This window comes from Scleropages formosus, chromosome 21 (genome assembly GCF_900964775.1).
Source record: "Scleropages formosus chromosome 21, fSclFor1.1, whole genome shotgun sequence".
Lineage (NCBI taxonomy): Eukaryota > Metazoa > Chordata > Actinopteri > Osteoglossiformes > Osteoglossidae > Scleropages > Scleropages formosus.
The window spans coordinates 9,944,661-9,958,705 of record NC_041826.1 but is presented as its reverse complement, the minus strand read 5'-3'; the positions used below and the strand labels follow the sequence as shown (position 1 = coordinate 9,958,705).

General features: G+C 47.8%; 2 protein-coding genes across 2 annotated transcripts; one reads left to right on the top strand and one right to left on the bottom strand.

Moving 5' to 3' along the window:
- Nucleotides 1-1,481: 1,481 nt before the first annotated feature.
- On the top strand, nucleotides 1,482-2,632 carry LOC108920244 (low choriolytic enzyme-like). Its single transcript, XM_018728861.1, has 2 exons — nucleotides 1,482-1,675; nucleotides 2,359-2,632. Exons 1-2 carry the CDS (start codon nucleotides 1,549-1,551, stop codon nucleotides 2,541-2,543), a joined length of 312 nt encoding a protein of 103 aa, XP_018584377.1. The 5' UTR covers nucleotides 1,482-1,548; the 3' UTR covers nucleotides 2,544-2,632.
- Nucleotides 2,633-4,138: 1,506 nt separating this feature from the next.
- Nucleotides 4,139-11,728, bottom strand: kcnk4b (potassium channel, subfamily K, member 4b). Its single transcript, XM_018728862.1, has 8 exons — nucleotides 11,650-11,728; nucleotides 9,886-10,012; nucleotides 8,800-9,099; nucleotides 7,708-7,825; nucleotides 7,328-7,488; nucleotides 6,541-6,727; nucleotides 5,034-5,176; nucleotides 4,139-4,765 (listed from the first exon to the last, which is right to left on the bottom strand). Exons 3-8 carry the CDS (start codon nucleotides 8,986-8,988, stop codon nucleotides 4,139-4,141), a joined length of 1,425 nt encoding a protein of 474 aa, XP_018584378.1. The 5' UTR covers nucleotides 8,989-9,099; nucleotides 9,886-10,012; nucleotides 11,650-11,728.
- Nucleotides 11,729-14,045: the final 2,317 nt, after the last annotated feature.

Below are 14,045 nucleotides of genomic sequence, written 5' to 3'. Positions count from 1 at the left end.
TGTTCAATTTTTTTTAAATTTTAAATTTTTACGCTCCCTTTGTTTAATTGCTGCCAGTGTTTATCATATAAATAAAAGAGTTACTTGGGTGACCTGTTTTCCAACAATAAGAGCAGTTGTTACATGTCATTATATAATTTTTCTGTTATTATGCATGACCATAACTTTTCCCAAACACGGATATAGATAACATTGTGCGACTCTCTAGTCACACTTCGTTAATGCTTTTCTTCAAAACAACTCACAACTTACCAATTTATACAGCTGGGTAATTTTTACAAGAGCAGTTTAAGTTACCTTGCTCAAAGGCATTCAAACCAACAATCTCAAAAGTCCAAAAGGGGTGGTTCTAAGCACTATAGCTCCAGGTATCGCTATAAAAGTAGAATGTCTTCTTTTAATATTATCTATTGTGATACAGTTTTTTTCAGCATTAGTAAGGGTGGTGTGAGAAGTGATATTTGAACCCCCATCTCCATCGGGAGACCAGAATGCTCACACTTCAAGCGAAGGTCTTCAGTGGGGCATTTTAGACCACTGAGACAATAGTACTATAAAAAGCAGTAAAATGCCAATTAGACCACACACACACACACACACATTTTCAGAACTGCTCGTCCCATACAGGGTCATGGGGAACCGGAGCCTACCCGGTAACACAGGGCGTAAGGCCAGAGGGGGAGGGGACACACCCAGGACGGGACGCCAGTCCATCGCAAGGCACCCCAAGCGGAACTCGAACCCCAGACCCACTGGAGAGCAGGACTGCGGTCCAACCCACTGCACCACCGCACCCCCCATGTCCAATTAGACCAACAAACACCAATTTGTCATATACAATAATTAGTGAAATCCTCAACAGACATAAAGTGCACATGTGTTCGGTCCAGCTGTGTTTTTGAATATTGAAATTAGTGCTGAATTGTACAGTATGGTGTATGTGTGTCTCACAGGAATCTCTGAGTTGCTCTTTTGAGGGTGATGTGACCTTACCCAGGACCAAGAATGCCTTGAAGTGCTTGAACAACCAGTGCTTATGACAGAAGTGCCCCTCTGGAGTTGTCCAGGTCCCCTACGTGATAAGCAGTGACTATCGTAAGTTGGGGATGACGTGTCTTTGTTGAAGTTCACAACATGTTGATCAAATATTTCAGGTTTGAAACACATTAAAAGAAAATCATCAACAATCTGATGCACTGGGCATTTTGAGGTGTTGTTTCATGATGCCACTGTGTTCAACGTGACAGAGGACACTGACATGGCAACTGTTGAAGCTGTTATGAAATCCTTTCATGAAAAGACATGCATCTGGTTTGTCCCCTGGAGTGGTCAGAGGGACTACATCAGCAATGAGAGCAGATTTGGGTCAGTGAACACTGATACCTTTGTCATGGTAAAGTTAAAAAGGGTGAAGTAAAAAAAATACGAGGCAAACTGGGAAACTGTTTAAATAAGTATTGTGTCCAAGCAGCATACGGTCTTCTTTCTACTGCCAGATGCTACTCAGGTGTTGGAAAAAGCAGAGGAAAACAGATCATTTCCCTGACAATGTTTGGCTGTGTTTCCCATGGTGTCATTGAACATGAGCTGAACCACATGCTGGGCTTCTTCCACGAGCACACGAGGAGTGACCGCGAGCAGCATGTCAAGATAAACTGGGAGAACATTCTAGAAAGTGGGTGAAATGTGGGAAGCATGCATCTGAATCTGATCCAGTATGCACATCAGCAATTTTTCTCTTTAATTTTGCCAAAAGGGACTAGGTGGCAAAAGAATTTCAGAATAATTAGTAATTTCTTTTCCAGTAAATACATTCTTAGGCAGCACGTTCACTCAGCTATGTTTGCCGAACATCCACAAGTCCACTTGGACTGAAAGCCCTTCAGTGAATATATCCTGGGCTGAAAGACTGGGCTGTAAGGTGGGATTTTCTTTATTCATGGGAGTGTCTTTATAGGGACAGCAGGTAATACAGTGGTTGGCGCTGTTGCTTTTGAATGGGGAGGGTGTGGGATTGAATGCCAGCAGTGCGCAAAGTACCTCCCTTCAGGTTACGCTCCCTTACTTACGTTAACTGCTTGTCTTAAGTAGGGTCATGGTGGTCCGGAGCCTTTCCCAGAATCATTAGTGCAAGGCCTGCCGGGGGTACACCCTTGACAGGACGTCAGTTCATTGCAGGCTCCACCCTAAGCTGCTCCTGTAAAAAATTATCCAACTGTATGAACTGGTAAAAAAGTGGAGATAATTTCATTTGGAGAAAATTAAGTTTGGATGCTTTTGGAGAAACGCATCACCTACTGAAATGAATGCATTTAAAAAATCTGCCCATACTTGCTCTTCTTTATAGCTTTGTCAGTTAAGGCTCTTTGTTTTCTGACATTAATGGACTCTTGTACTGCGTCTGTCACAAAAATGCTTTCTCAAGCAATGGGAAGGACGCGATCACCCCCATACCGGACGCCTCTGTGCAGATCGGCCAGAGAGTGGAGCTGTCTGCAATCGACATCATGAGGATTAACAAGCTGTACAACTGCAGTGAGTGATGCCACCATATTGTACTGTTTTTATTGTACATTTTACTTTTTGTTACACTGCTGGTGTCACAGAACTAACGTTTTACTTTTTTGATGATCAAGTGTCACCATCATTATTTATTTTGTCAGAAGTGGACATTTGACACACACTGATGAGAACTAAATCCCATTTAACTGTGTTTAATCATAATAAGCTTAATGAAGAAGTTGTTTCTAACTGACAAGTACTTGTATTTTTATTATTATACAGTATATTTTAATTGGTACGTTTCTTGTCCATTTAATCTTCTATATTCATTTTGATTCTTTTTCTCTAATATCTGTGTATAATTTCTTCTTTCAGAAGTTTGAATAATGAAAATCAGATATTGCTCAGGATAAATGGATTGCCTTCAAACCCTTAATAAGCCTTTTGTTTTTCGTAATTTAAGAGCAAACATTTGCAATATGTACGATCCCTCATTTTCATTGCATGTGTACAAGTAATAAAAATGTTTTACTCAATATTCCATGAGCACTTTGACTACTGATATTTACAACACTGTCTGGTATAATGAACACAGGAGAATCAGTTGAGAGGCACGTGAGTGAGTAATTTATTTATACTCGCAGGAAAAGGCCAAGGCAACAACTTGTGCAAACATATATTGATGAGCACACTCTCTCTCTCTCTCTCTCTCTCTCTCTCTCTCTCTCTCTCTCTCTCTCTCTCTCTCTCTCTCTCTCTCTCTCACACACACTCACACACACTGACAAAGGTGCAGCAAAGGTTGGAGTGACTGGCATTTTCTACGAAACAGTCCTTGAATATGCAATACATGGATTACCATACTTTTTATTTCATTAAAGTTGAATGCACACGAACAGTCACATGCACACACACACCCCTGCACACGCAAATACACATTCACCCACACTGAAAATGTGTAAATTTTAAACATACAGCAGTCATTATTAATTTGGTTTAAGATTACATAACTTAACTAGAAAGGCCAAATACACTTTCCTCCACACATTGTACAACACACTGACGGAGGTAAAGATCTTACAACTCCTCAACTCTGCACATCGTTGAGTCCACACTCAGAAGAGTCCCACAGGGTCCTTCAGAAAGCCGAATCATTGTCTGCTTTTCACTTCAAACTCAAACTGCCTGAATTTGTATGAATCACAATCATGATGTTTCCTTTAATTTACTACCTTTTTTGGCAGAAAATTAGTGACCGCTTCAAAAGGGCAGTTTCATTGGGAAACAAAAGAAACTGTAAGGAAGTGAAGGACGAAACCGTTGCATAAACCGTTGTACACAAAGCACTTTAAAGCACTTCGGAAATCAGTCATGTGGCAGTCATGTAAAAAAAAATGTTGCAGCATAAACAAGTAGAAACTCCAGACAACCATCCAAATAATCCAGAGGGTCTAAACCCCTTTTCTACCTGTGGCCTTTAGCTCAGGCACCTTTGAGAAACCTCCTCCTCGGTGGGGTTGTTAAAGGATCCATCTCACAGACCTGCTGTAAACATCTGGCTGCACCTACAGCTTTACTGGCAGGCTCAGCTTATGGACTACATTTCCCATGAGCACTTGCACTTGGGCCTTCAGTTTCACTGAGGGGGTTGGGGAGGAGGGGGTGGGGGTTGGGGCGGTGGCTGGATGTCACCATTGGGTTCCTTCCACTCGGAGTTCCCGTTGACCTCTGTCTTTTTTGGGATCTTCCGGTTGAGTTGCCGCCTGTTGCGCCTCCTTTTGGCTCTTGAATGGGTGGTGGAGTTGGGGTGGGCCACTTCTGCAGCCGATTCAAGTCTGAACCTCCCACTTCGCGCATCTGATGACTCATCGATATAGGCCAGGTTCTCCCCAAAGTAGTCCAGAGGCTGGGAGAAGATGGGATCAGGTAGGGGCTGCGGAGGGGTCGTTTCACCCATTAAATCCTTCCCCTGACCCCCTTCACCCACCCTCTCTGTCTCCGTCGACTCGGATCCCGAGTCCGACGCATCTGAATACGAAGATGAGGATCCCGACTCCGACTGACTGTAGCCCGCTTGAGCACTCTCCGGACCCTCCCTCGTCTTGTCCTGCCCCGCCCCCTGGCCCTGTGTACGGTGACCACGTCGTCGTTTCCGCCGGCGACGCTTGAAGGGGTCGTCTAGAGGGTTGGGGATGCGGAAATCAACAGACATGTTTTGGATGTTCTGCGTCCAGTCCGTGGCGTGTGCTCGGAGCTCCTCCATCTGGGGGTGGGAGGGGGAGACAGGGTATTTGGGAAGAAGAGAGGATAGGCATGGGGTAAGAAACTGGTAAAACAATAAAGGCATCAGCAGACAGCATCCAAAAGATAGAGGAACTCCTCAACATTGGTGAGCAACATCTCCAAGTCCATCTTGACAAGACCACACCAGTCCAAAACTGTCTTACACGCACCACCCCCACACCTTCCCAATCCTAGTTCCTGCAGCCCCATCTGTTGTCTCAACCAGACTCTTTCGGCCCCACACCAACCTCGGCACGCGTCTTCTTAGACAGAACCCGTAGCCAGTTGCCGATCATGGTGAGGATGGAGGCGAAGTAGGCAAGGCCGAGCAGGATCCAGAACCAGACCAAAGGCTTGTACCAGTGGTCTTTGCCACCATCACCACTGTCACCTGAGTGGGATGAGAGGAAACAGAGCAAGGTATTTTGTACCTTTGCTTTCATCATTGGTGCTCCTCTAACTTCAGCTCTCTGGGAAATGAAAGCAACACAAGCAGCCTCTGAACTACAAGGATAAAGCAATGATTATATATACCGGCTCCTCACCTGACAAACACAACTGGGGCCAGAAGTCTGTTTGTAACCCCATTTGTTCATAAATCCACCACTAAGTCATAATCGATTACAGCAAAAAAATACAGCCATTCCTTGATTTATTCATTCCTTAGGGTCTGTAATTTAATTAAACAATACTCAGTAAGACTCCATCTATCTCTGTAAGTTGTCTCCACAGCCTATATTGAAAATAGATTGCTGATTGATTCGTCACATAAACTTGTGAAACATTTCTCAGCTTTTGGCCACATCTTCTTTATTATCTACACAACAAAAGCTTTATAGCACAGATATCCCTCAGTTAATTTACAGGATACACACACACACACACATTTTCAGAACCGCTTGTCCCATACAGGGTCACGGGGAACCGGAGCCTAACCCGGTAACACAGGGCGTAAGGCTGGAGGGGGAGAGGACACACCCAGGACGGGACGCCAGTCCGTCGCAAGGCACCCCAAGCAGGACTCGAACCCCAGACCCACTGGAGAGCAGGACTGTGGTCCAACCCACTGCGCCACCGCGCCCCCCGACTTTACAGGATACATTCTGTAAATAAAAAAATATTTTGTAATTCTTCTTAACATTTTAATGAAATTTGAGCTATATTAAAAACGTATTGAAATGACTAAAAATAAAACTGTGTTGTCTCCATAAAGTCATATTCAGTGCTGATTGTTGACCGATTCATCTGATAAACGTGGAAGGTTTCTCATCTTGTTAGTGGTCACCGACACTCAGGAACACCAGGCACATCTGTGAACACCGTGGATGTGAGTTGATTCAAGGTGGTCCTGCTTTTTGTGCCTTTTACTGACATCATCCCTTCTCCTAGTATAATCAAGGTACTTATAAATATACTATCTGTATGGTACAGGACATGTGTGAGCTGTAGGACCCCATTCCCACTCAAGGCCCCCCATGGCTCTGATCCCAGCCACAGTGAGATGTGAAGGACTATTCCTGCACTCAGGAGGACACTCTACTGTCTGGCTTCTGGGGGTCTCAGTCCTCGTTCCCAGATGGAATTCCTACATCGATTTTGCAATTTGCTGTAGTTGCTTAGCTCAGCAGATTCTCTACGACGCTACTTAAACACTCCTATTTTATACAGCTGGGTATTTGCCGAGGCCAGTTTACCGCCTTGCCCAAGGGTACCATTGCTTAGGAGAGTAAAACACCCTTGACTCCAGTGTGCTACCTGCCACGTAGTCTCCGAAGCCCACTGTGGTGAGGGTGATGACCACGAAGTAAGCCGACTCCAGCAGGGTCCACTTCTCCACCTCCTGGAAGATGAAGATAGGCACGGCGACAAACAGAAGGCAGCCCAGCAGGATGGAGAAGAGGGCCGAGATGATTCGCACGATGGTGGGGCTCACTCTCCACTTCTGGAAGGATCCGTGGTCGAGAAAGGAGATACCGACATGTTTAGCTCTGCCTATTTTCCAGTTTCTGAAACGGCAGTCATTAATATTTAAAGCTTCATTACCTCCATTTAATTTATTGCACTTCAGTATGGAAGCCCATAACGAAAATCTATTGGTATTACGGGAAAAATAAAACTGGGGTTATTGCCCCCATTAATATTTAAAGGTAAATGCGCTCATTTTATTTATTTTAGATCAGTACTTAAACCAGTTTCAAAACCACAACAATTATTTATCAGGGTTGCTAAACCACAATTAGTGGTTTAGCAACCAAGATAAATTTAAAGCCAGACATGAAGTTACAAAGTGTGCGGGAGTGCAGACCACTAGGTGGCATGGTGACTAATGACCCACACTTTTTATCAAAGAGCTGCAAGCTGTGTTCCAGGGAGGAAAGTGCTGATGTTGCAGCACTTGAGACTGTCGGGACACAGCGACGGACACGAACGTAGGGACTTGTATGTTTTAGAGGAAAGGTCCTAAGTAAAAGAATTAGGAGAGTTTGAGGAGGAAAAGCAAATGATGATGAATACAGATAATGAAGTGGGGGGGGTCGCTCACCAGGAACAGCATCTCCACCTTGGCGACAGCTTTTCTCAGGCCCGTTCCCAGGTGGTCCCCGACGCCGGCCAGCAGGAATCCAAACATGGGGATGCCGACCAGGGCATAGAAGATGCAGAAGAGTTGACCCCACTCTGTCTTGGGGGAGATGTTCCCGAAACCTGATGGTGGGTGAGTGTGATGAAAAGGCGGTTCTATGAAAACTGCATCTCATTACATCTATCTATCTATCTATCTATCTAGGGTATACAGGGTATTGTGTAAGTACTGTTAGATTTTGAAGATTCTGGAAGGGATGAGCATTGATGCTAGAATGTTCTGTTGAGTGTCATTACTAGAAGGTTCTACAAGTACTGAGAAGGTCCAGAAGAGGCCCTCACCAATGGTGGTGATGATGGTGCCAGAGAAGAAGAAGGCACTGGCCAGGTCCCACTGGCTGGAAAAGGTGGTGGTGTTACTGGTGGGATCTACACCCGCTCCCACAGCATCTGCCACTTCCTGCGGGAGAAGGGTGGCGCCATCAGTTAAGGAACCATGTAGAACTTTTTTCAGTTTATTCCAGAACAAAATCAATCTGCAGCTGCAGCGATGACTATTTTTGAAAATGAATCAAGATAATGTATACTTTAGGCCATCAGATTCGAAACCATATGAAGGATATTCAGGTAAGAGACAGTCACCCAGTAGCTCATTCTCCCTGAGAAGCTGAACAAGGCTAAGCTAATTCTCCCGAAAAGGCCAACAGGAGGAGAATGCTGCAACTCGCAGTGCTACTGGACGGCCTATAGGGGGCAGTGTTGGCACTAGACACGGCAGAAACAGCGGGCCACTGAGGGCAGCGGGCTGCAGGATGTGCCTGGTTTCGGTACAAGCGTTTAGAGAGAGGTACTTATCCTCAGAACACGAAGTACACAACAGCACTTGTCCCCAGGAGAATGAAAAGATGTTCAGAGCGAAACCCCAGGGAGCGTCAGTTAATTAAATATCCTGCCCCTCCGTTGTCGCTCAGGTGTTGAGGCTGCTCTCGTACCGTGGCTTTGAGTTCGTTCGCCAGTCGGTCCTCAGCAGTGGGGCTGGAGAACGACGAAGCTCTACCCGTACGAGTTCCACTACGAGGGAGTGTGAGCCTGCAGCAGGATTGCTACGTCTAGAGTAAATGCGTGCACGTACTGTACGAATAAACTTCTCCGCACGTTTGTTTGCAGTTGGTTCAAATTAGTATGAAAATGTTCGTATCTTCAGGAAGCTGTAAAGCTTAGCAGAAATGCACATTTCTACAAATGGTTGTGTACCTGCAACGTGGGTGTGTGCACCTGTGAGAAGAGTGTACCTATACAAGGGTATGAGTGTACCTGTACGAAGGAGAGCGTATACCTATAATGTAGGTGTGTATACCTGTATGGAGAGTGTATCTATACAAGGATTTGAGTGTACCTTTATGAGTGTGTACCTGTTCGAAGGCGAGAGCGTACCTGTATGAAGGCCAGCAGCGTCTCGGGGCTCACGCACGTGTAGTTCCTCAGGAAGTCTTCGCGGACGCTGAGCAGCTGATTGTGTTTGCCGCGCTCGAGTGGCTCCTCCAGGGTGCGGAACACCAGCGCTCCCAGGACCAGGTACAGCAGCACGGCCGTCAGGATGGCCAGAAGGGTGGAGCAGCGCATGGCGACGGCCTCGCTCGGCTGCCCTCCGGTGCTGGTGCCCCCCGGGGGGCGACTAGGGGGCAGACGTGGTCACAGGGTCACGGCCCCCTGACCCCAGTTCGCCCTACTTTTCTTCACATGAAACACAGCAATTCGGTTCCTTTACTCTCATTCCTATCAAAAACATCCATTACATGATGCTTTTCTCCAAAGAGATTTACAGTGTTAATCTACTTACAATTATTCACCCAAGTAATTTTACTGGAGCAAGACAGAGTATGCACCTTACTCAAGGGTACTACTGCTGGAGACAGGATTCGAACCTGCGACTTTTTGGTCGAAGGGAAGCAGTGCTAACCACTGCCCTACATTTGGCACCTTTTATAGATACCAGGAAAAAAGTGAAAAAATATGCTTTTCACATCTACAGTACACACACTCTGAGCAGCCAGGCAGGGAAACCACCTCGAGAGGGTGTTTGATCCCCATGTGGTCTCATGAACCCTCTGACATCCAGTTCTGGTCCTTCAGCAAGGATTTCACTCTCTCTCATTTCACCGCAAGTGGCACGGTGGCGCAGCAGGTAGTGCTGGTGCCTCACAGCTCCTGGGCTGTGGGTGTGAAGCCGCTCGGTCTGTGTGGAGTTTGCATGTTCTCCCCGTGTTCGTTTGAATCTCCTCCAGGCGCTCTGGTTTCCTCACACAATCTAAAGACATGTATCTCAGGTGCATCGGTGGCCCCAAACTGTGTGTGTGTGTGAGATTGCTGTATGAAGGACTTGTGTCCTGTCCAGGGTGTACCCTGCCTTGCACCACAGGGTTCCAGAATAGACTGTGGAGCTCTGACACCCTACACTGGACTAGTGTTTATGACAAGGGACAGATGATTCGACTGCACTCCCGTGTGTCTTTGCTATACCTGTATCTGTCTCTGTCCTTCTTGCTCCTCCTTTTTCAGTGTCCTTTCTTCCTGCAGCTCAGAATCGAGTCCCTGGACCCACGGCTCTGGAGCAAGTGGCTGCTGGGGTGACTGCCATCGAGGGAGTCTGAGGATGTGACACTGAGGTCAGGTGGGAATGGGTGGGGACAGGCAGAGACATATGAGGTCATGGGGTTGCAGGTAGAGATGGGGGGATGGGTGCGGGACAACAGGCAAGAGGCATCTTGTTGACAAATGGTTCTTTCAACACATGTAGCAGGACAGCAGTAGGCAGGTCTAGCACAGCACCTGTTTCAGTGAGACTGCGTTAAAAACCCTTTTGTTTGTGGACGCCCCTTCCCGTGAACAGATCGCCACCGTGTCCCCCGGCTGCTCGAGGGCATATGACTCGGTGACAGACGGACGGACGCGCAGAATGCAGCGTGTCGTCACCACACAGCAATTGCGGAGGCATATCCGCGTCCTCGCCGGAGGATGAAACGGCTCCAGACAAAGGGGAGGACCCCTTGAGGCAGGAGGACACGGCCGGCGACACGGGGACGACGCAGGCAAACAAACTTTACAATGACACGCATGCCGGTGACTTGAGATGCGTTTTGCAGCATTGTGTTTTTGACACCTAGTGTTAAGACAAATTTCTTAAGAAAATCTGCAGCTAAAGGCCACTCAAGCGCAACTTCACATCACGCCAATTAGGCAGTAAACTGATGAGACCCACCGCCCCTTAAGACCTGTCCAACAGAAGCCAGTTAAGGACATAGTTTTACGAGGAGCCAAAAGCGCACAAATAGTTTCCGCACGTCCAGGGGACAACAAGCGACCGAGGCACCGCGACTAGGGGTGCAGGCTTTCCAGGGGGTGTAAATCCGCACACCGTGAGAGTCTAGTGCTGTGGCACATCAGGGACCAGGACATGGGGACCGAAGGCCTGCTTGCACCCAGGACGGTGTTGGGAAGTGTCCCTTTGACCCCCTCCCCCACCCATTTTCCTATTGGCCGGTCACAGTAATTGACACCTTGAACAAGTTGGTTTTTTTCCCCCTAAATACACACTGACGCAATAATGCCATTTAGCATGATCAGGAATAATTTTTAACATGCAAATGGAGGCCCGCATGGGGCACCACCGACCCTGTTGGATGCACGCACACACACACACACACACACACACACACACACACACACATAGAGTTATACCCTTTTACAGACAGACACAACTCAGCTGTCATGTTCAACTCATTAACTCCCCCTGCTACTATATGCAACTTATCCACTATCTTTAATATATTCTATTTTTCATCCTTTCAGCTCCCAGGACAAAATTAAAATTTTGGTCCAAAAGAACTATTCTGCACTGACACTTGGATAAATACAAAGCACTCAGCTGGTAAGTTACCATGTTCCCCTGTCACTCCTGCATGTGTCAATTACACATCAGCTGAATGCTCTTGCAGACACACACAAACACACACACACACACACTACTGCATGGACACAGTAACACACTGTTGTGTCCCCAACAAGGTAAATAAATCTACCTTTCTGTAAAAGATAGTTTAACTAATACACACAATATATAACCATAAAAGCAATACATGGAGTAAATAATGATAATGATATAAATAGGCATGTAAATTTGGGCTGGATTTCAGTTGGTGTGCGACGAGTAAAATGAAGGTAACAGAAACCGAGCAGCGCACACAGCTGTGGGGGTCCACACGGAACACACGCTCGGTTCCAGACCTGCATACGCGCCCGGTGCCGACTATGGAGCGAGATCCCAGTTTTCAGAGCACCGTCCATTTCCCTGATGGCAAAATCGCGAGCGGAGCAGCCTGAGCTCCAGCATAACACAGCAAACGCAAGATGTGCAGCAGTTTCAGAGGAACCTCCCAGGGAGACCGACTCCGCCCCCCTCCCCCATGTCGCCTACCTCGCCGCTAATGGTCCTGGAGCGGAGCGGCAGGGTGTGGGCTGCGGAGCGTGGGTGTCCGGCGGGCGCGTGCGGGACTCCGCTGGGCCGGCGAGCAGCTGCCTGCGAGGCTGCTGCTGAGTGCTCGAGAAATGAAAAGATACTCAATCAAGTGGGCTCACGCGGGGGTGGAGGGAGGGAGGGAGGGAGCCCTGGGGGGTGGGGGTGGGGTGGGAGGGGTCAATGCAGATGCGCTGGACTCGGAAAAGAGTGCTGCTCCCCCCCACCCCCTACATCTCCGCTCCCTCCTCTGAGAACCTCAGCCGCCCCCCTCCTTCAGAGGTTTCTCTGTCTTTCTCACGCTGGTGTGCCGAGAGGCCTGCATCACTGGAGTTTGGGTGCGTGTAAGTGTGTGTGTGTCTGTGTCTGTGCCATCCATCCACTCGGAGGCTGCAGCGGTGTACCGACCCTCTTGCCGCCTTGTTGGTGGATCTCCCTCACGGGGCCTTCGGCACCTTCCCGAAAGCCCCTCCTTTAGTCCGGCGGGTCATCGGCGAGTCCCCAGTCGCACCCCAGTCGCACCCCAGTCGCACCCGAGGGCCCTCACTTCTCAGTGTCCGTGACTAATCGCGCAGCAGCTGTGAGTGACACAATTTACGGCCCGGAGCGCAGTGCCAGGAACACGAAGGCTGTTTGTGCGGTTGTCTCTATGAGCAGAGGAAACGCCCCCCGTGGCTCCGAGCAGCTCGCTTCGAGGAGCGGGTCTCTCTCGCTCCTTCTACTGCCTTTCCGCAGATCACCGTTACACAAGCAAATAAATGTCACTGCTAATATACGTTAGTGCTGTGTAAAATACCTTTATAGAGACGTCTCCTGCGAGTCAGCACGCGCACGGGCCAACGCGCTTATTTTCATTAGTCGGTAAGTAAGAAGGGCTCCTTCGACGAGATGAAAATGTCAGCATCTCCCATGTCACCATCATATGCTGCGCGACATTAATGTATTTATATATATTTGCAATCAAAGATTTGGAAAGGTCTGGCACATATGACTCTCGTGGATTTGTCAGGTATCTGTGCTTGGCCTAGATGGACGCTCCCTCGACTCCGATTTTGGTGATGGGGATTTTCCGCAGCAGGCGGTGCACCGGTTAGGAAACGGCGACGAAAGACAAAATTGAAGCTCAGACCTCAAGAGGTGAACGGTTTACTGTTTTACACCAAAAACGTAAAAACCTCCTTCCGATCAGAAACGTCCACGTTTAAAGCGCTGCGCGTCGGACGACATTTTACACCGTCAGTCTCACGTGCGAAAGAGTGACTGCGCAGCACAATTGAAAATCGATCGTTACTCCGAGCAGGAAGTGACATTTCTGTAAAACGGTGTGACTTGGGGTAAAGAGGGAAACACGGAAAGCAAACCGATGCTCTAGCGGCATAAAATGTGATATATGAATCCTGACTCCCGCTGAGGACATTTGATTTTGGTGTGTTTTTCAAGGTGTGGTTGTGTTCCAGGTGCACCATCTATACGGCTGAAGGATGCTGACAGATTGCAACGCTTTATATCTCTTTTCCAGGGTTTTTATTCAGTAGAACTCAAGTGCATAAAAGGCTAGACAAAGCAACACAGAGCTTCCTTTAAAATGAATTTATTATTAAGCATTTAACATGCGAAGGGGTGTGGTGGCGCAGTGGGTTGGACCGGATCCTGCTCTCTAGTGGGTCTGGGGTTCGAGTCCCGCTTGGGGTGCCTTGCGATGGACTGGCGTCCCGTCCTGGGTGTGTCCCCTCCGGCCTTCCGCCCTGTGTTCCCGGGTAGGCTCCGCTACCCCGTATGGGACAAGAGGTTCTGAAAATGTGTGTGTGTGCATTCAACATTCCTTTTATTTTCTTACCAGGGTAGTATTTATGAGTCCTTCCATCATTCCTTTTTTGTGTTGCCCCCTCCTCGATGTAATGTGTATATATATATATATGAATATATATATTGCCATGACGATCGAGACGTTCCATGCCAAGCTGGGGATCCAAGATGCCATTTACCAACATTATAATTACTTGTTAAACACACACACACACACACACACACACACACATTTTCAGAACCGCTTGTCCCATACGGGGTCGCAGGGAACCGGAGCCAACCCGGTAACACAGGGCGTAAGGCCAGAGGGAGAGGGGACATACCCAGGACGGGACGCCAGTCCGTCGCAAGGCACCCCAAG